The following is a 21,782-nucleotide window of genomic DNA, read 5'->3' on the forward strand; positions in this document are numbered from 1 at the left end:
CATTAGCATGATAAAAGTATGGCAAGAACTCCAAGTAATATTATACTCTGTCAGCACTCACTTGAATCACTCGGGTAAAACTAATATAATGTAATCGTGTATAATTAAAGTTGCTGACCTGTCCAACTCTTACACCAAGGGCTTAGGTCCAGTAATGGGTATGCCAGTGAACAATTCTTTTAATGTGTCCACATTTAGATAGCTCCAGTCATCTGTGTTAAAAATGGAAATTAACTGTTGAGAGGTCTTAGCAGTTATTCTCACTAAGTAGTCTAACTATGGCTGAGAACTGAGAACTGAAGACAAAACTTTAAGGGACCCTGGTGTTAGTAATGATGATTTAAGACATAACTGTGCCAAGCCTTACAGCCTTGATCTCTTGCCAAGGAAAATTCTTAAGAAACTAAAAAAGTACTAATTGATAGCATATACTAGCTTTTTTAACAGGTGTAGTAGATCTGCTGATATGGCTTGTACAAAGTACTGGAGGAACAGTTTAAGAGAGAAAAAGATTCTCATCCATGTGCGCATTTTTTAAAAATGAGCACAATTTGGAGTAACCTTGTTTTTTGGGGGTTTTTTTGTTCATTAAAATAAATATTGTGTTGTGAGGAGCTTTTAGAATAATTCTCTCAGTATAAAGAAGCAGGACTAGAAATTGGCTTTTCGGGCCGAGAGCAGCAGGACTGACTTTCAGGAATCGCTATTCAACACACAAACACACAGACGCACACAGCAATGCTTCCTTGTACTTCTTTCTACTGATGCACATTGTAAGTTCTTATCGCAAGTAATTTCTCTCTTTCACAGCTGGTCCTGATGTCTATGAGTTTTAGTAATAGACTTCCATTTCACATTTCCATTCAAATGGCTTTACCAGTAAAACTACTGCAATCAGCCAGCTTATTTCAGCCAGGCCATGTGCTAGTGCGTTTGTGTGTTGCGCTGCTGCTCTTGTGTGTGCAGGCAGACTGTTTTGGGAACTGAACGCTGTAATCTAGAGTCCAACCAATCATTTTCTTCACCATAGCAACACACCTGGCCATTGCATACTGTTGCATATCATTCTATGCTTCATTCTAGTTGGCTATTGATTTATGTATACATTTGTTCAACCTTCTTTATGATCTCTGAGAGGCTGAGAGAGAGAAGCAAGGCAGAAAGGACCTGGATGTCTTCTTTCTGTGTGTGTGTGTGTGTGTGTGTGTGTGTGTGTGTGTGTGTGTGTGTGTGTGTGTGTGTGTGTGTGTGTGTGTGTGTGTGTGTGTGTGTGTGTGTGTGTAAGCAACACAAAAAAACCTCAGGCAGGTACATTTGCTGAGAACTCGAGGAACAAACAAAGATAAGGACGGTGAAATAAAGGGAAGATGAAAGAGGAATGATAGAATAGCATTCTCTAAAGGTCTGATCACTTAGCCTCACACTCCCAACAAAATGTCAGTTGCTGCTTGCAAAAGCCATTGTCGATACAAACATACTTGTCAGCATTTGTGAGTGGGTAATGGTCTATTTTTGTGCGTGCGTGTGAGTGTTAATCGTTTTCTTAGCTGACACCTTGAAGTATTAGCTCCTTGACCTATTCTGCTTCTTTTGCAAATGTCAGTCCTTAAATATGTGCAAGTATGCATGTACTATATGCATCATGAGTCCATGAACTGTATGCATGTGTGTCCATGTATAGAGTTATAAGGTAACCTGAACTTCCCTCCAATCAGAATTGAGCCTATTAATCTGGTTCAGACAAAAATAATTGGATTTAAGCGTTACAAAGCATTACATTTTCTCAAGGAATACATTAAGGAATATATGGCTTGTTGTAATTTCCGCTCTACTGCACTCTACCGAACATTTAAACACTTATTTTCTACCTCTGGTAATCAGTTCTGACATATTATTAATGCAGTTTAACTTACCAAGCAATAAGATGGGACTAAAAACTCTAGGGGAAAAATAACTTGCATAGTAGCAGGGAGTCTCTCAATTGGAAAAACACATTAGAGATAAGTAGATACTCCTTACTCCTGTGAATTTCAATTCCCCCATATCACCAGGATGAACACTCCAGGTGGCGTGTTTATCTTTGTGTGCATGTTGCGTTGCTGTGGGCGTACACAAGGTAGCATGCTGTCTGATTGCATGCGTTCGTGTGTGTCTCGCAAAAATTCAAATGAGCCTGCCATGTCTTTTTGTCAATAGGTGGTCCTGCCAAAATGTATGATGCAGTTTAAAAAGAGAGGAAATTACTTTTCTTTTCAAACCATTCTGTCGAGGCTTTGGCTTGGTATGAGATGACAGTAATAATTAAACTGACACAGCAACAGCCCTTTTGCCTCTTTGAAAACACACGCCCTTATACAAGCGTGCACATTCGCAAGCTTTCACTGTTGACAGAGTAAAAAGCTACATATACAGTACTAACAAGACCTGCTATGGTAACGGGACAGGACTCTTAGTTACTAGAAAAAAAAAGATAAAATTCCCCCCAAAAATGATGGCATTTCTATTAAGAAAGATATCTGTTTTATTAAATGTAATTTGACAGTTTGGTTAGATTTATATGTTACATTTTAATTAAGATCTATTTAGATTGAGTGTCTTTAAGCTTGAGCAAAACCTTGCTTGTCTAATGGTTCCCAGATCTCTAATGTAAATAAGTGATGTCTTCCCACTGAATTAAACAAAAATTCTGTTCCCATTTCATCACTTTTCATCCCACCCACCTCCATCCGCCCCCTCTTTTTTTCTGACATTTGGACTCATCTACCCCCTTTCATTATCTGACATTGTGTGATTATGATTTGCCTAACAAAGGATTCAGTTTGTTTACACTTTCAAAAGTTCATAAACGATCCCCCTCATTTAACTGTCAGCGTGATTGGCTTATTGTTGTTCTTGCACCATGCTTGCTGTATTCTGGGTTTCCTGACGGATGAAGCCGCTGACCTTAGCAAATGCCTATCCATTATGAATGCAACACTAAAGCTGTGAAAGTTAGGCTGTCATATATAGCTGAGCTATGCTAAGAGCCACAGTCAGAGAAGCGGAGGAAGGATGGATGGGGTGGTCACATACATTATTGACTGGTAACGGAAGTCTCTGACTTTTTTTTAAGCAGTACATTAAGCCTTGCCTCAGGATGTTCCCTCCACCAAAACAGGGAGGGCAGTGGCCTGAATCTGAATGTTCTCCAGAGGTAACAAAGAACAAGACCACATCAACTACAGCTCTAAATAGACTCACATAAAAAGCACTCCCTAAGGTCCTGTGTGCTGTTGCTTCAACACACATTTGTACTTCGGAGTACAACTTAACTTCCCATTTGTCCTGTAACCATCTTTGGGAGTTAGAATTTATTGCAGAGATCTGTCCATAGAGTAGCAGAGTTGCTACCCAATAAAAAATATAAGTTAAATATCAGGATCAGAACCTATAATTTACCTATAACCTAAAATTATATCTATTTATCAGCCCTGTTTGAATTACATATTTTTCTCTAATATAATGGCATGAATAGATAAAATTATAAATATGTCCATGTGATATATACAAATAAAGTACGCTAAGCTAGTGAAGTTAAAAAAACTTGCACATACATACCTCTTTCTTGGATATAAAAGGAAATGGTAACTAAGCCTTGGCCTGCAAGTCCTACGTGTCTTGTTTCTGCCATAGTCCTGAGCTCAGGTGAGAAAGCTTGGCTTGGGACAACCCATCAATAGCACTAGGGACAGCAATTTTGTCAAACCAGCCAGGGAAGAACTGCAGAATCAACAAAATGGAAAAAGTGCCCTGTGACACTTTTACTTCTTCTCCGTTTTTATAAGTCAAATGAATGGAGCATGATGGAGAGACAGAAGGGAAACAAAATAAAAGGAAAAGTGAAAAATAGAGGGAATGACAGAGATGAAGGGACAGGGCGTGCTTTGAAACATCAAGTCCCAATAATCAATAGCTGAAAGTCCTCAGCAGTTCTGCTGACTGAAAGGGAATCTAAAGTGCAGCCCTGTTACCCGATCCCTGCACCACCTCACCCTGGTGTTTGTTTCGTGTTTCATTTTGCTTCAGTTTCTTGCTTAGGCTAAACTTTTGACTCATCTTTTCTTCTTGGCATTCACCTTAGCACATATGCATGCTCATTTCATTGTTCAAGACATGAAATCCATTAACGATTTTTTGGTGACAGGGAGGAGAAGGCCATCCACTGGCCTCGTCATTAACAGTGATCACTCTCAACAGAAATGCATGATTGAAAATAATCTTAGACTGAAGATCAATAGTGAATGAAACGACTTAACAATGGCAAAAGTGCAGTTAACTGTAGTGATCATTTAAGCTACATATTTAATTAAAAAATAGTAAAAACAAAAAAAAGTTAGAACTTTCAATTGTTTTTAACTCAGGTCAATTGAACTCAGTATTATTTATAAAGTACCAATTCACAACAACAGTCACCTCAGGGCACTTTCTATTGCAAGGTATAGATCCTACAATAAGAAGGAAACCCTAACAGGAAGAAGGCTTCAGCAACATGCTCATTAGGAATTTGATGCTAACAAGAATTTTTTTTTTTGAAAGGTGGCACATGTCATATTTAGATTGCATTGCAAGACTTTTTCTTCTAACGGTAATCAACATTTGGTGTAATTTCACAATCATTTGTGACATAGCATTCAGCTGATCATCATTTAAACTTTAGTTTTAGTTTTGTCAGTAATTTTTCAATATTCTATTGCTTAGACCAGGTCATCACCCAGAGCACACTTTTCAACACGTTTACAACTATACACGAAAATTAGTATGTAAGGGCAAATTTAAGATTTTATAAATCAATCAATCAATCAAAAAAAAAAAAAACCCAAACTTGGTGCATCATCAAAATCTACAGCTGCACCTTGAGTACATATGATGATTAGGGCTGCCACAAACGATTATTTCGATAGTCGACTAGTCACCGATTATTTTTACAATTAGTCGACTAATCAGATCATGCATTCATTGGACGTAAAACGTACAGCTTATTGCACCAGCATGCATCTGCTCTTATATTTATTAAATTTTAATGAAATGTGCAGATTGTTCCAGTGGAGTTTAATAAACTCAGCCGTTGTTCCTTGCTATCTAAAATATAACACGACACCGGAGTATATTCTCGAGCATTTCACACTTCTGATAATCAGTTGACTGCTTGACGTTTATTCAGCTGTGTAAAAACTATAACTTTAATCTCAGCCAAACCGATTTACTCAGGAACAAATAAAATACTGAAAAAAGCCAAACAATAACATTTTTAAGTTATCTAAGTGACTTACATCATGTTTAACCTGAGTAGCGAAAGACGGCGGTGGGTTTGAAAATGATTTGCCGGGAGTCCGGTGTTCTCACCGGCTCTAGTGAGCCTTGAACCCCGGCTAGCTATCGAGCTAGTGGGTAACAGACGTCTCCGAAAACGTCGGTGCGCTTTTGAAAATATGTGGTGTCTTGATAAACTGAGCAGATATTTGAAGTTTACACAGCTACATTTTCGCCTGAAAATATGTTAAACGTTTATTTGTCGGAGTCTTCGAATTTGGACAGTCTTCGTCGTGTCGCTGTAACGTAATTGGCCTACTAATGCGACCACAGGAGGATGCGGTTCCTGAATTTGGACACCAGACACAGCTTCTTCTTCTTCGAGGTTTAACGGCAGCTGGCATCCTTGTACATGCAGTGCTGCCATCTTCTGTTTCAGTCCGTTATTACACCCTTAAATCAAACTACTTATCCCTGCGTCTTTTGGGATCTTACAAAGCTTCAAACAACGCGTCGAATATTAAATTAGTCGTCGATGATTTTAATAGTCGACGTAATCGTGACTAGTCGACTAATCGTGGCAGCCCTAATGATGATAGATATTTCTTTGCCATCAAGAGGAAATTATAATTTGCTAAGCAAATAATTAGACAGACATATGATGAAAGGTTCATCCGTGTGAACCCCAAGTGAAAGTGTTTAAGTGTTAGCATCAGTTAAGACCAATTTTCCATGCTGTGCCACCATACAATTAGTATAAAATATACATTAATCGGTTATTAACTGTTAGGTGATGATCAAATGATTTTACTTATCTTAGAATATAACATATATCATTGTCATTGTCATTATTTATTTAAATAATCGGTTACATTTTTTAAAAATGTGAGTATTAAAGTCTCACCTGTTGGGAAAAACATTTTAAATCAAATTATTTCCCGCAGAGGATGAGAAATGCTAACTTCAACATTAACATTCAAACTACATTTCAGCAACAAAAAAATTAGATATCATAGGAGGTTTTACTGGCTGAGAAATTTCACTTACAAACCCATGTTTGCCTTTTATTTTTAACCTACAATGTTGCAAACTTTCTGTACTCTGCACTAGTAATCAGGTTGAGGACTTCAGAGGCATAGTTGCCACAGGTAAATGATATCAGCAGGTACAGAGCAGAGACCGAATGCCATTACAGGAGAAACAGCCCTAGCAGCAAGGCATCCACTCTGCTTTGAAGTGCATTTGTCACATGAAACACAGCCATGCTTGACTTCAAAGGGGGCATTACAATAGCTCCACGCCTTTCAACTTTGATAACAACGTGTTCACTGTTTCTTTAACCGTCTGCTGTTGCCACCATTTTCAGTCAGAAGACAAGCATTTTTTTGTTTTATTGTTTTTTTCTGGAGCGACAGAAATAGGAGAGGAATTGTGGTCTGCTAGACAATGATAATATCCAACTTCCACAGGAACTGATGAAGGTAACAGCAATTAAAAATAACAATGGCGGGCTAATATGCAAGCCACGCAAGTGTCTGTGGATTTACAGCACATATACAAAAGCTACACATGCGGACATGCAGTACATAATGTCCTTTAAAGTCTACATCGAAGAACTGTTTGATTGCCCTTTTTGTTTTCTGTATAATAGTGCAATTAAATCTGCCAAAGCAACTACAAGAACGAACTGCTCCCACCCAAAGTTTTGTTGAAGCAGTGCAAATATGAGAGGACAAAGAAAATAGACATCAACGCAATAAGACAGCAATTCAAGAATACAGACACACAAGTCAAACACAGTGATACATACATTACTGTATAAAAGGTTTCACCTGCCATAGAAGAAAGATCATATAGTAATGACAGCCATATTCACATTCAAGTGAATGCTGGGTCACTATCATGAGTTAATGAGTCTCCAACAGGGCTTTTCCTACTTTCACTCGCCAAAATGCCTGCTTTGAAAATGTTGAGTAATTTAGGTTACATTTAAAATAATATTTCTGTACCTAAATAAAAAAAAAATGTTGAAAATTAGGAACAAAATTACCGAAAAAAATCTCTCTAAGGCGCATTTAAAGACAAATGAAATCAATGGTCATACACATGCTTTTACAGGTGCATGCTTTCACAGCAACAGACGCTGTTGTCTCTCAGCAGGTGGCAGTGAGCGATAAAGAGGGGAAATCGACGTGGAGACGAGGAGATAAAACCACGTTGACGGACAGGGCAGAGCACCTGCACGGAAATTGAATCGCTGAAGCGCCACATATACTTTAGTAAAAAGCAGAGACATGGGAAGAGGCGGAGCAGAGAAGGGAGAGACAGACAAAGGAGAGAGGGATGGCTTAAGGACAGCTGTGGGAGTGCACGCTAGGCCAGACAGATGAGAGCTCTGGTAATAAAGAGAAAGTGGAGCAAGATGGGAAAGAAGAAGGAAAAAAGGAATCATCGATGTGTCCATTATATGGCTGAAACAAACAATTCATCATGAGGCCAAGACCAAAAGGAGGTGAAATGAAATTGTGATAGTGGCTAACAAAGGTTAAATTTACACCGTATTTTCCCACAGGCAAATGTTTCTTTCAAATGATTTTCTCTAACATTTTTATCTCTCTTCTTCTCAACAACTTTTTCCCTGTCTAAAAATGTACCAGGCACCCCGTGATCTTCACATCGATCCCCATAACTTCTACTTCATACAGATACACAAACACACAAACTCCCACAAAGCTGACTGAGATGTACAATTGTCAGGCATCCAGCATCCAGACAGGGACTTTCAAGAAGCCATTAACTAGCTGAACCCTCGTGTCTCCATGGATTTTACAGAATCCCAAGGAAGCACACAGACATCTGTACTGGACTCAATACATCTAATCTCTCGGTTTAGAAGCCGTTTGTAAAAGGTTAACAAGCCTCTCTGTGCGTTCGTCATAAAAATAAAATTATGTAAGCTTAATCTTCATGTGGAAAGCACATGGCATTTGGTTGAAATACAAAACAATGTTCATTATTATTAGAAAACTGATTAATTCCTTTATTTTTCATTACAGAATTTAATGACAGTAGAAATATTCAATTAGAAGCTTGCCTTCATGCCAGCAATTGCTGTATATGAGTAGGAGTGATATTTTTGAAATGCCAGATGACGCACAGCAGTTGGAAATACATAATCTTTTCTATGTCCACATATGGAAATCTGAACATTTTAAGAGTGATTATAACACTGCAAAACAAGCACCATTATGCAACCTAAGCAGGAAACGGTACCATACATAAGAAAAAAGACACAGACGTGGAAATGGCTTAATTCTATCTGCACGCCTCTCACTCACTCACTTCCTTTCAGCGTGTATCCTCTGACCAAATTCTCAGAAAAAAATCCAATTTCTGTTAACAGCACCATGTTGTCCTGATAGGATCAGTCACCTGAAGCGAGAGACCCAGCCAAAGAGGCAGCGCACTGTGGACACGCTGCCACATTGTGAGGTGCGCCTTTTACAGCACTGACAAACACAACACCAGCAAGCACGCACATACACACACAACATCCACAGACATGAAAACGATGTTGGATTAATGCACCAACAATATACAGCCATGTTTACTTAAAAATACATACTTACAGTGTCAAATAAAACATTCAAAACTACAAATGATATAAAAGCATGATTTTGCACAAGAACCATCAATACAAAAGGATCTTCATGTGTGCAAAGTTAAAAAAAAAAAGAAAAAGAAATACATATATATCATATATAGGGATGGGTATTGAAAACCGGTTCTTGTTGAGAACCGGTTCCCACTGTTTCAATTCCTTGGAATTGTTTGCCATTTTTGCAAACGATTCCCTTATCGATTCCAGTCGCCCCGAATGACGTCACCACATTGCGGAGCGTCATTTACCTGGCAGGAAACATGGCGGCTCAAACGCTAAAAAGTTTGGTTATACTTTACGAGAACGGAAGACAACAGGGCAACTTGCAATACTTGCAAGTTGCCCTGTTATCAATACCCATCCCTAATCATATACATATATAGATCAGATGGAGGTTAAAGTTAGAGGACTTGTTGGTCCTCTTTTTCACTGTGAAGTGAAGGGGCAGTGGGCAAGGCTGGTTATACTTGCACTCAGTGCCTGTATTTCAGGGGGCTGAAGTCTGTCTAGTCTGCCTTTTCTTATCACCTATTCTTGGATAGTCACTCCTTCACATATCATATCACAAAGACTTGAACATATAGAGCTAAAAAGTCTCTCTCTCTCACTCTCTCTCTTAATTTGCAGTTTTGACATCATTGTTATTTGTTGTATAGAGATAATTTGGGGGGTTTATTCAAGTTGTTTTGTGTGTGATGGATGAAAATTAACGTAGGGAAACATACCTTCATCGCCTGAGCTTTCTTGTGAAACATCTCCTCCATGTTCTCTGCCAGCCTCTTAACCAGCCGCAGACCATCGATCTCTTCCACCCGTACTGCCCGCTCAAACTCCTTGTATTTCTGACAGGAAAAAAACACACAATCATGCAATGTTCTTGTGTTTCTGACATTAGGCCACACAGTCATGTTCTGAGTCTACAGTGACCGCCAAAGTTAAACACAAAAACGCTTTCATTCCACTAAATCCTGTCAGCAGATTCTGAACAAAATATTCAGGGATATGTGTAACATGCAACACTATATGAACTCATATATATCTAAGATACTTAACACTGTTTTGCTGAAATCTTAGCTAGGGTAAGGAAAGTAAGATAATCCCACAATCTTTTAGGTTGTAATGTCTTTAAAGTCTTCAAATGATACATTATGAGTATTGAAAGCATTAACAAGAATGTATATTTTTATATGTACAGTACAGTGCAAACACACAAAGTCTTAAGCAATCTTACATTTTTTTTTATATTTTGCTAAGAAATGGGAATTAGGTACAGTGATTGATTGAAATGTGCAAATATACATGGATATATAATATAAAAGGCAAAAGCAGAGCTTGTACAATACTAATAAGCTTTAAAGTCAACATTTCATTTGAACCCCTTTACTCTTCAACACAGCCTGAAATCTCTGTTAGGTTTATATTGTTGGATTGTCATTTATGCTTAGAAATATATAACCATATATTCTTAGAGGTGTATAATCGATTGTGTAGTGACAGGATGTGTGATCCTTAGCAGTCTGCAAAGACTCTGTGTGCCTTCCAGAGCACTCTGGCATATACACACATCCTAAGGTCATGAGAGAGGTCATACCTTCTTTTACTGTTTTATGGTATGGTAAACACATCTATGTCTGTTTAAGTATAAGTGCCTTTTGTTTTGATGAACTGCTGGACTTCCAGGCCCAGCAGTTCCCCAGATTTAGGGGAGTTGTTCACGGGGTCACATCTTGAGCTCTGAGGAGGCCAGTCCACAGCTGACAGTGTTCCAGTGTACGTTTTTATATCTTGGTAATTTTGATAAGATCCCCAGCATCACTGGCTAAAATGCAGCCCCAAACCATGACAGACCCTCCACTGTGTTTTAGAGATGACTGTAGATACTCACTTTTGTACCTCTCTCCTGACCTTCTTATGAACATAGTGATGATAATTTGAACCAGAAATGTGAAAGTTGGATTCATCACTCCATAAGACCTTTGCCACTCATTTCAAGGCCATTTCAGTTCTTGTGCAATTTGGCATACCCCCGCCTGTTTCTACTCGTTTCCCTTCCCTGTCAATGATTTCTTAATAGCCATCCTTGCATTAAGACTATTTCTGATGAGGCTTTAGGAATCAGTAAATAGATCAATTGAAGGGCCAGATGCATCTCTTAGGTCCTGTGTCAGCTTTATGCAGCATTTTTTCCTATTTCTTAAGGACATGACTTTCAGATACTGTTCATCTGATGGGGATAGTTTGTTTAGGCCTGCCACTTCAGTAATTCTCCACTTGTTAAGTTTACTCAATTTTTTAAGGACACACATCACACCATGTTAAGATATACCAAATTTTCACCTAATAGCTCTTTAAGAATCATCTTGTTGGTGTAAAAATACTATTTTATGCCTGTCATGTGTTTTGTCATGTATTATTTATAGCTTTTTTCAAAGATTCAGCTAAAGAATGAAAATGGTTAGGTACAATAATTATACTGAAATTGAAAGACCTTTAAAAAGCCTGCAGAACAACTTCTGAAGACCACTTTAAATTGCAAGAAAGTCTGGCTTCTTGGAATCAAACTATAAAGATGAAGGGTGACTTAAGACTTGACTGCACAGTACTATATGCTTGTGTTAAAAGGCTATTAAAATACATATATAAGTGCACAAGTCAAAATTACTCTGGGTATTGCACATATATTTCTATATATCTACAGATATATAGATATAAAGATATATGAAGGAGGGTCTCTGTTGCCAGGAGGAGCAAGGGTAAAATTACACAGACAGAAACAATTACAATATACGATGGAGGACTAGGTACCAAGTAATAGTTTGAAGTAATAGTTTGCCAACTTCAAATTGGAACGACCACACATTAAGTGCTGATGAACACACCACTGCACTCTGTATCTGCACTTCACAAAATCACGTCATTCTGCTATAAACCTATATTAGGATGCTTAGCTTAACCAGCGCCTTAACTGGGGACAGTGACATTAAGTCTCAGTAATTCCACACCCATACATGTCACATACACATATGCAGAGCTGATCTAAGTTAGGGTGTATATCTGTACAGAGAAAAAGGAGGAAAAAAATAAAGTCATTTTTGAAATCTGTGCAAAGCTGCAGGCGGCTGTGTTTCACTCTTGGGGGATTTAACAGAAGATTACCGCCATATCAAATAGCATGCCCTCTCTAATGTTATGCCAACCTGCTTAGATGCATGCTTTAGCTACTCCTGTACAGCAACACACATGAGAAGCATAGTGAGGGAAAGAGAGATCACGGTAGGAGGAGAGGAATGAAGACAGCATCACACATTGAAGCAGCAGCTTTTGGATTTAGGCAATCATCTGAAAAACTGCAGGACACTTCAAAACAGAGGGCAATACTTGTTTCATACCAAAACTTTTAAAAATGGTGAATTTCTTTGTAGTCAAGTGTGTCAAGTCGAGAACTTAGCCAAAATGTGATGATGTGATTTCAGAGAACAAGACTTAAGACAAGTTATTTTATTGTGCATAAACTGTAGATACAATGCAGTGCACCTATTCTTTGACCTGGAATACTGGCCTAGCTACTGAACCCCAAAAAGAGATTGGATGATGGCCATGAATAGCAGAATCTTCCAGTTCTTGTAAAATAGTCCCTTACATCTGCATCAAGTGGCATATAGCCAGTGTTGGGGAGTAACGGAATACATGTACCGCCGTTACGTATTTAGAATACAAAATATGAGTAACTGTATTCCGTTACAGTTACCGTTTAAAAAGGTGGTATTCAGAATACAGTTACTTTGGTGAAATAAATGGATTACACGGCGGTACTTTCCTGTTTCATATTGTCGCGGGTCAGGATTGTTTGGGTTTGTTTGACAGCTATGTTCTGTTGTTCCAGGCGGCAGCGTTACGGTTGCCATGGTTACAGGGTGACGCTCTCTCTCTGCGTGTTTCCTGGGTGAGAGAGCGCTTTTTTGTTGTTGTTGTGCTAAGCTAAAAGGCAGAATGCTACAGGCATGGCCCTAAAGAATGTTGCCTCATGGGCAGTGTAGTCCGTGCTGCAGCGAGAATGGACTGCCATACACGTTATGTGTCTGTGAGCGAGGGAGGGAGAGAAAGGAAAAGTCCGAGCTGTCACGGAGCAAAAACGGGAGCTGGAAGCATGTAAATATAATAATAACCACCGCAGCCAAGAAGAGTGCCTGACAAGCCCAGCTGTAAGTAAGCTATTAAGACTCGACTGTACACTGTGTTCGTGTTTTCCTCCGGAAAAAATAAGTTCCGTTGGAGCAGCCTTTCAACGCCTCTCTCTGTCTCTGGCAAGCAAAGTTGACCCAGACAACAAAGTAAAGCTATTTTTCGGCTACCAGCCCGACACGGAACCCACCGTATTAGCCAGAGGTCCCTTTACTACGGTTCGGAGCCGCGGACCTTTAGTAACAGTAATAAATCACAGCAATAGTACATTCACGTAGTTGTAAACAGCATGATAATATATTAAGTAATCCAAAGTATTCAGAATACGTTACTCTCATTGAGTAACGTAACGGAATACGTTACAGAATACATTTTGGGGCATGTATTCAGTATTCTGTAATGGAATACATTTTAAAAGTAACCTTCCCAACACTGCATATAGCTAACAGAAAGACTTTGCACTTGCAGTTTTTACCCCTCAGCCATAAAAGGATGACGGGATATTGTCAACACCGTGCTAACCAGGTGGATGCCTAAGTTTGTGAAGGCAAAAACTCGAGAAGCAGGCAATGTAGGAGCTTCACGTTGATACCATAGGTGTATCTACTAAAAATCTTGGGCAAGTTCAAATCTCAGTGACCTCAACCAAGGTCAGAGGTCAGGTTTTCTGAAAATCTTTTGAATGCGATAACTTGAGAACAAAGCAACGTAGGATTTTTAAATTTGGGGGTGTCTTGGAAGATAATTCCAAGAACGTCAGTCAGTTCTGAGCTCCTTCTAAAGAGAAGGAATACTGATACATTCTTGGGGACATTCCTGGAGTACCTACATGTTTGCAACACAACAAGGTACTCACATAACTCTACCTGACTGTGTTGTGGCTAAACATTTTAAGGCATACAGATCCATATCAAACAAAGCTATTTAGTTACATCGACCTCATGTCACCAGCAACATCAAGAACCATGCTAGAGCAGTGATTCCCAAAATGTGGGCAGGGACCCCCTAATGGATCACAAAGGTACTGTGTGTGGGCCACAATAATAATAGAAATTGAATTTTAAAATTACTCACAGGTATGTTAAGTTACATATGTATATCATTTCATTTATTTATATAAAAAGTGAATTTGAACAGTTAATAGGAGGTGGTTAGTTTATGTTATTACTCATTACTCTGACCTAAATTTACAGCTCTGATATTGAAGTTTGTCTTCGGTGGCAGGTGATTCACCCATTGGCCTTAACACTTTGGATATGACTGGGTGGCAAACAACAAGTGAAGATTTTAGGTTGCGTGGGCACCATGGGATATTTTTGCTTTCTAAGGGGGCTGCAGCACTCTTGACTTTGGGAATGGCTGTTAAGTGTTACAGTCACTGGTGGGTCTGCCAAATAAGATTGAAGCCTGTGAGTTGTACCAGGTATTATAAAACACTGCACCATTTCAGTTATTCTTTTCTTTTCCCAAGTACCTGGTTGTAAGGTATACAGAGACAGAATGCACAGGGCCTTTGACCAAGACTCGAGCGTGACATTTCCCAGTAGGAGCATTAATGGGTGATCTGATTGTCACTACACTTTCTCCCAGGCTGCAGATGGATACTCCAAGACTTAGAGAAGTTCTTCAAATGGGCAATGATCTTTTGAAAAACAAAATCATGGTGTCTAGTGCCAAAGCAGGTGGAAAACACTGAAGTGCTCTCCTTCTGACTCCTATCCATCAAAGGGTAGTCAGTCAAAAGACTCACAAAGATCTGTGATTGCAGCCTCAGATTTATTTGCTTCAACAAAATGGAAAAACAAAACAAAATTGCCAGATAGATTATAGGTGTGGCTTATGCCATAGCATCTTGTGGGGCCTGTAGCAACATAGTGGGTGACATCCTAGCAACCATGGTTGTGAACATAAAGGGCATCAACATAATTTTCAGGAGGAAGTGTGGGCTGATGTGAGATAATAAAAACTGTGAAGATGGCGGGGATGGAACAAAAAAGCGTATGAACTGGCAGGAAAAGTGCACTGCCAAAGAAGGATGAACTTCAACATCTGGCTGGTTGAACTTTTCATCAGAGTCAGCGTTATCTATGATCTACGAAGTCCAAAAAACCTTCACACCCACATGCACTTGTTCCTGTGAAACGGGATCCTTGGAACACATCTGCATTAGTTACCCAAAACCCCTTGGACATGGGTGCTATCACTGGCATCGTGATCAAGTGATAGCTAAAATCTCAGCAATTTCCCTATGTCAGAATCACTTCAAAGGGCCAAATCAAAAACTACCACAATATTCAAGGTAGAAGGAAGCCCAGCATAGAACCTAGAGCTAATTTTGGCTCTACTACTGCCAGCATTGGCATCTAGACATTAACCTGGGCAAGAAACTAAAGTTCGAGGCAAAGACAATTTCACCATGGCCAGGACCAGACATAATCCCCGTGTTAACAATGCAAGATCTCAAAGAGCACATGGATGAGGCTGAGAAGAGAAAGTTCCAGACTTATGGAAGTGTGCGGTCAGCAAGGATACAAACCTGCTGGAAGCCTGTGATGGTAGGCCACAGAGCATTTGAGGGCATTCCCTTTGAAAGTGTTAACAATACTGGTTATTACTGGTGAGGGGAAGGGAAAGGCCAGACATGCTACAGAGAATTCCACAAGGTGGCTTTGGACAAAAGGGCAGATCAGATTAAGGGAAATAGCCAGAGAAATCGAGAGTAACAAGGAAATAAAGAGATGGCAGCAAGATATTTAAGGTTGAAGTTAACAAGTATAGAAATAGGATGATGGATGAGCAGAAAAATCACAGAAAGGTAATACTTCAGTGAAAATTTGTGGGAGGGTGAAATGCTATTTGTTGCAAGTGGACACAGATAGCATACACTAGGTTAAAATAACTAAATAGAGGGCATAGTGACTTGTGCAGATTATACATTAAGTATAAATCCACTAATTTCCTACATTCCTCATTACGAGCAACTTGGCACAAGGAGTGCAAAGAGGAAGTCTATATTACATATATTACACGAGTCTATATTATATTAATCAAATATTAATATTAATCAAAAACCACCTGATTAATGGTAGCAGTGATAGTGAAAAAAAATTAGAAGAGGGTCAAATTCATTAAGGTACTTTTTCAGGATCTGAGTGTCTGACTTGAGCAGGCAACTCTCCTGTTCCAAAGAAAAGGTTCTACTATTACTAGTAAGGAAGGAGAGAGATTTTAAGATGGGTTGAGCAAAGCAGAACATGAACAATGAAGGGCTACTGATAGCAAGAATTCTGGGATGTATCAGGCTCATAAAGGGAAGCAGCCAGTGTTTCATCTTAATCTCCATTTCATAGCATCAACACTCTGTTCACCGTCACACTGAATAGTCTGCGTGTCTTTGAAATGCTGCTGAAATGGTGCCTTCACTGCCAAATTAATTTGCACGCTACAGCCAGAAAGTTTCAAATTTCAAAATTCTCTTGAAATGTCCTAGTGGAGCTAACCAAAATAGCTTCTGTTTGACTGCCACAGTGGCAGAGCAAGAAAGCAAAAAGGACATAAATAAAGGAAGCAAGCAATTCTACAAAGCAATGAAGGTGTACCTAATTACATTATTTTAATGTCTGTTTAGACATTGTTTTTTCTTCAGGACTAACAATTACCTGACAATTACAACAGTCACATTTTGCATTTCCTCACTCAAACCCTAGTCCCTAACTCAACAGCACAGCTAATTAATTGTAGCCTCAAATAACATAGTCTGTGTCCAATCAAAATGACTGGCTGATGACTCAGAATCCAAATCACAGCGACCAAAACCGTATGAAAATCAGTGCAATAATCCCACTGGCTGACTGACAACTGCAGTATGGCTGAGGGACAGAGATTCAAGGTTTTAAGCCAATCCTGATTCCTGGCAGACTCTGGTGGGCTGTTAAAGCTGACAGGTCAGTGGCAGCTCACACCTGAACTGGCTTGACAAGTTTCTTTGCCAATTTCCTCCCTTTCGCTTTAGTGCCTCTCCTACAGATTCTTCTTTTTCCTATATGTTGAGCATCTCCTGCTTTTCCTTTCTTTTGCACCTACTTCCTCTCTGAAATAAAAAGATATATCCTAAGACTTTTCCATTAACAGTCATATATTTTCATCTACAGCTCCACTAAACCCACAACAATGAAAATGGCCAGAAGTGACAGATAATACACACTTCGTCGAGGTGTAGGGCAGACGCAGAGAGCCCACGGCCTGAACTAAAGCGTTTATGCATTCGTGATCATGTTAGTGTGGTCAGTGAGAATCTAACAGGGTTCAGCTTACCACAGGCAGTTTGCATCACTATGTTCAGTAAGGCTGGGCCAGAGCAGACTGGGCCCAATTAGCCTGAAGCCATCCTCTTCACATCACATCATTATTGCAGGAAGCCAACTGACATACATCCAGAAATACCATTTCCCAGGAGAACAGAAATAAATCAGTCAAAGCAGGATAGCAGTTCAATGAATGAAAAGACAACTGAGGAGTCAGGGCTTCCTTGTTGGTGAGTATTTGCTCAGTGTAACGTCTTCAACCTCGACAGAAAAAAGGCATTTAAACTACAGGGCTGCTACTATGTCCCCCAGCATTACTGGAGTTAAATTAAGTTATCTGAAAACACATTATGTTCTAACACAACAAGTTAATGCTGGAGGACCTGCTCATGTCCACTAGGATTGATGCACATCAACTAGTGATAATTGCATACTATGGTGTGACTTGCTTTGAGCACAAAGTTTTCTGTTTTCTCAAGGCTTCTGGAAAGAATAAAGTGCCAAGTTTGTGAATAAAGATAATGACCTTATTTACAATCCCAAGAGTACATGTAATAAAATAGTGAAATCAATGTTGTTATGTCAAACCTTTTGCAATCAACACAGATGTTCCATTTTCCATACAATTATTACTCTATTTTTCAATCTTTATTGTTGTCCTACCACTCACAGTTATACCTCATTGTTCTGTACACCCAGCTTTGCTTTTCTCTCTCTTCAACAGACACACGTTACAATAAAGTACCTAAAGGTTTAGTACTAAACTCTGCTACAACTGCTACATCAAGGCTGCACTTTAGCTTAAAAAATAGACGAGCAAACCTGCATGTAGACACAAACAACTACATACAAAGAGAACTTGAAAAATGAAATGTGTAAAAAAGGGTGGCTGTCACCCTAAAAATGCTTCTAGCTACTTAGAGGTCATCATTTAAAGACTGTAGGCGTTGACAGACATAATACTGGATGTGTTTGTATCTATGATTGCCATTTCATTGTGGCAAAGTGTGAAGTGATTAATGAGGGGGAAAACTTCATTCCACAGTAATACTGAACCCCAATCCCCCAAATCCCAGCTCATTTTACGCGTCACCAGAGCCCACTTTAACTTGGCCAACTCGCTCATAATCTCACAGCTGTTTGAATGCCCCCCCCCCCTTTTTGTTACACACATACACACACAGACTTGCACAAAAATGAATGCTTACACTCAAAACATCTGTGGACAGACATGAATATATGAACAAAACTTTAGCAAGAACATGTGATTTTTACTGATTACTGATTGTATGTTAACGTTATGACTCATGTCAGGGCCCCAAAAACACTACACAAGATAATGATTTTCTTTTAACAAAGCTAGAAAAATTCATATGAGAAAAAGAAAGAAGAATTTGGAAGCATGTGTTAAAAAGGCAAGTAGACTACCCTGAATTACAAGTCTATATTTGGCCACGCATTATTTGATTTTTTTTTTTTTCATTCATAAAAAGCATCCTTGTGTGTTTTGTTAGCCTCTGCATGCTTGTCTTACTACAAGTGGATGAGTCTGGTTTGATGAACAAAAGAGACTCAGAGAAGCTCGTGAATACTTGTGTTTGAGCATGTGTGTGTGTGTCTGCGTGTGTGTGAAGGACAAAGAGACCAGCGAGTCCAATTTGCAGTCTAGCGAATGTACTAAACCAATAAAATGAGCAAAGAGAAGAAAACTGGGGTTAAAACAACAAACAAAAAAACTATGCTTAAAAAACGCCATGAAAATAAGAAAAGGGTAGACGAAGCTCAAGGCACCATTACTATCGTTTTAAATACTAGTCCTGTTGTTTCTTTCATTCTGTCATCCGTAATGTCATCCTTAAAGACTTGGTAACAACATTCAATACACAGCAGTAGATGTCAAAATCAACAGCTAACACCCTCCATTCAGGTTGTGCAGAAAAACTCCCCAAATCTTCTAATGAACTTTGCTAGTGAGTGCCACCTAGACCAGCTAGTACAGCAAAATGCAACTTAATCTATGGAGCTTTTTGGAGTTTTCTTGTAAACAAACAGTGTTCAAATTCACTGTTAGTCAGCAAAATTCAATGTGTGTATCCTTGAGGTCTAACAACCACTTTTCCTCTCTTATTGGAAAATGCATTTTCGAAAGCATTTCAAAACATGCAGCACTGACGTTCACGTTCACTAGCCTGGACCCTTTTTCCTCTTAATATTTAATGGTACATTGCTGCGTCGCTAAAAGTAGAATATATAATACTGTCTATAAGAGCGGACACACCGCTGTGTCTGCATAATGAACTCTTTATGCATTCCATGCTTGAAAAATATTTTATATGTAAGAGTTTTTGGTGTTTTGGAGTATGACTGAATTTACCAATATATCAACGTCATCCCTCAAAAAATAAAATTTTAACTCTGATATGAAACATTTGCATTGCTTTTTGGACATTTCGAAACGTAGGCGATTTAATAACCTGCCGGACGTAGACCTTGGTAAATTGTTAAATTAAATCCCAGGACAGAGAAATGCAATTGGGAATTGATTGTCCTTGGGATGGAGTGCACTTTGGGCATGTTTGTGCTTTCAGGTGGTTGCGTGTGTTCTTTAATGGGAAAGTACAAGCATGTTTTCTCCTAAAATATTTTCACCAGAACAGACGTCTTGCACTGTCATCATTTAACATAAAGGGCCACAGATTCCCCAAAGCCATGTTTGTAATTACAGTGAACATGGCTCAGGGAAGAGGAGGAGACAGGAGGTGAGAACACAAGTAGAGATGAGGTGAGGAGAGGAAAAAGAGAAGTGGAAGGACCTCAGGCTGTCACATAGTTGTGGCTAATTCTGTTTGTTGCCATCATGTCACTGAGGCACTATTGAGTGTGTCTGTCTGAAGAAATGGGAGAAGAAGAGAGAGGGGTTGAGAAACTGTTTGAAACAATTGCAGCTTGACGGATGTTGCATTCTGCTCCCTGTGAAACACTCTGTATACTTAAGTAGGGGACAGAGGCGCCAGCCGAAATCCACAGCAGGAAATCACTGCTGGATCACAGGATCTCTCAGGAAACGCCAAGCCATTGCTATGCCCCCCTCCTCTTATATTCTCCCTTGTATGCCAGCCGACAAATTGTTCCCTCAAAAGAAGAGCGCTGGCCGGAGATGAAGTGGAACAATTAATTTCACGCTTGTCCTCCTTGCCTCAAAAGCATGTTGGTCTGAGTCCTGTGTCTGGTGGCACAGAGACACTCGCCAGAGATTGTAAAACACACACACACACTTACACAGATAATGTAAATAAACTGTAAATTCCAATCAAACACACATTAGTGAAAGAGATCTTTTTAAAGATCTTTTAAAAAGGCATGGATCATAAACTCCTCTTGGCTGGCTACCGCACCTTCCCTGCTGCCCCGCTTGCCGTAACCCAATCTATCAGTGGAGGCGAATGGAGAATTAATCATTACATGGACATGTCTCAAAATTCGATCAATACACTTTGAACGAATGGGGAGGAATGTGAAAACACATGCATGCAACCACAGCCTTGACAGACCACTCAGTCATATAGTGAGAAGAGAGCAGGGCCTAAAAGGAAACAGATAAGCAGCTAGCTGGAAACAGTTTTATCGTGCACAGTGGCTGTTTGGCTCCTCAACTTTCAGCACATGGCACAGCACCCAGTAAGAAGCTGAAAATGCAGTGGCAAACCAAATGGAGATTTTTATTATTTTGGGGGGTTAGAAAGTAAAGATCCTCATATCTTAGGCCATTAAAGAGGAGATAGACACACAGTAACACACTGTAACTAATAAACTATAACTGAAGGCTGTTTTGCGTTGGGCTTCATCACAATGTTCCAAATTCTGGTATTTTCTAGCTATAAATGTTCTGTTATGTCTAAACAGATACTACTCCTGTAAGTCTGTTTTAGACAGACAGACTTTAGACAGCGGGGACAACAGGCATAAATTGCACTATTGCACTATTATTATTATGATTATTATTATTATTAATTCCAAATTGGTTGCTGGTGATGTTTTAGTTATAACTAAAAATGAGATGAAGGGAATAATTAAGTGAACTACAATATGTTCATTGTTTCAGGTTTGTTGTGCTTTCCCAGTGTCCCTGAGTATAAGAAAAGGGGAAAATGGAAGGATTATCTAAATAAATAAATGAATGCAATGAAAAGGACCAAATGAATAACGTGTTATTTTTGTTTAAACTTTTTGTAAACCTCTTGAATATATGATGAGAGTCTATGCTGCAATGTTTGTGTTGCAAGACAGACACAAAGAAGCCAATATGCAAATATTTCTAGACCTGACTGTAAATTTGTTTTGACAGA

The 21,782-nt window shown here is 39.2% G+C and overlaps 1 protein-coding gene across 1 annotated transcript in view; it reads right to left on the reverse strand.

Annotated features, from left to right (window-relative positions):
- Positions 1 to 21,782, reverse strand: part of cacna2d3a (calcium channel, voltage-dependent, alpha 2/delta subunit 3a) — a 118,230-nt gene that overhangs the window by 80,644 nt on the left and 15,804 nt on the right. Inside the window, exon 3 of the mRNA XM_063463205.1 lies at positions 9,676 to 9,792. Coding sequence (XP_063319275.1) covers positions 9,676 to 9,792 — 117 coding nt within the window. The remainder of the gene's footprint in view (positions 1 to 9,675; positions 9,793 to 21,782) is intronic.

The sequence above is a fragment of the Pelmatolapia mariae genome, linkage group LG20 (genome assembly GCF_036321145.2).
Source record: "Pelmatolapia mariae isolate MD_Pm_ZW linkage group LG20, Pm_UMD_F_2, whole genome shotgun sequence".
NCBI lineage: Eukaryota > Metazoa > Chordata > Actinopteri > Cichliformes > Cichlidae > Pelmatolapia > Pelmatolapia mariae.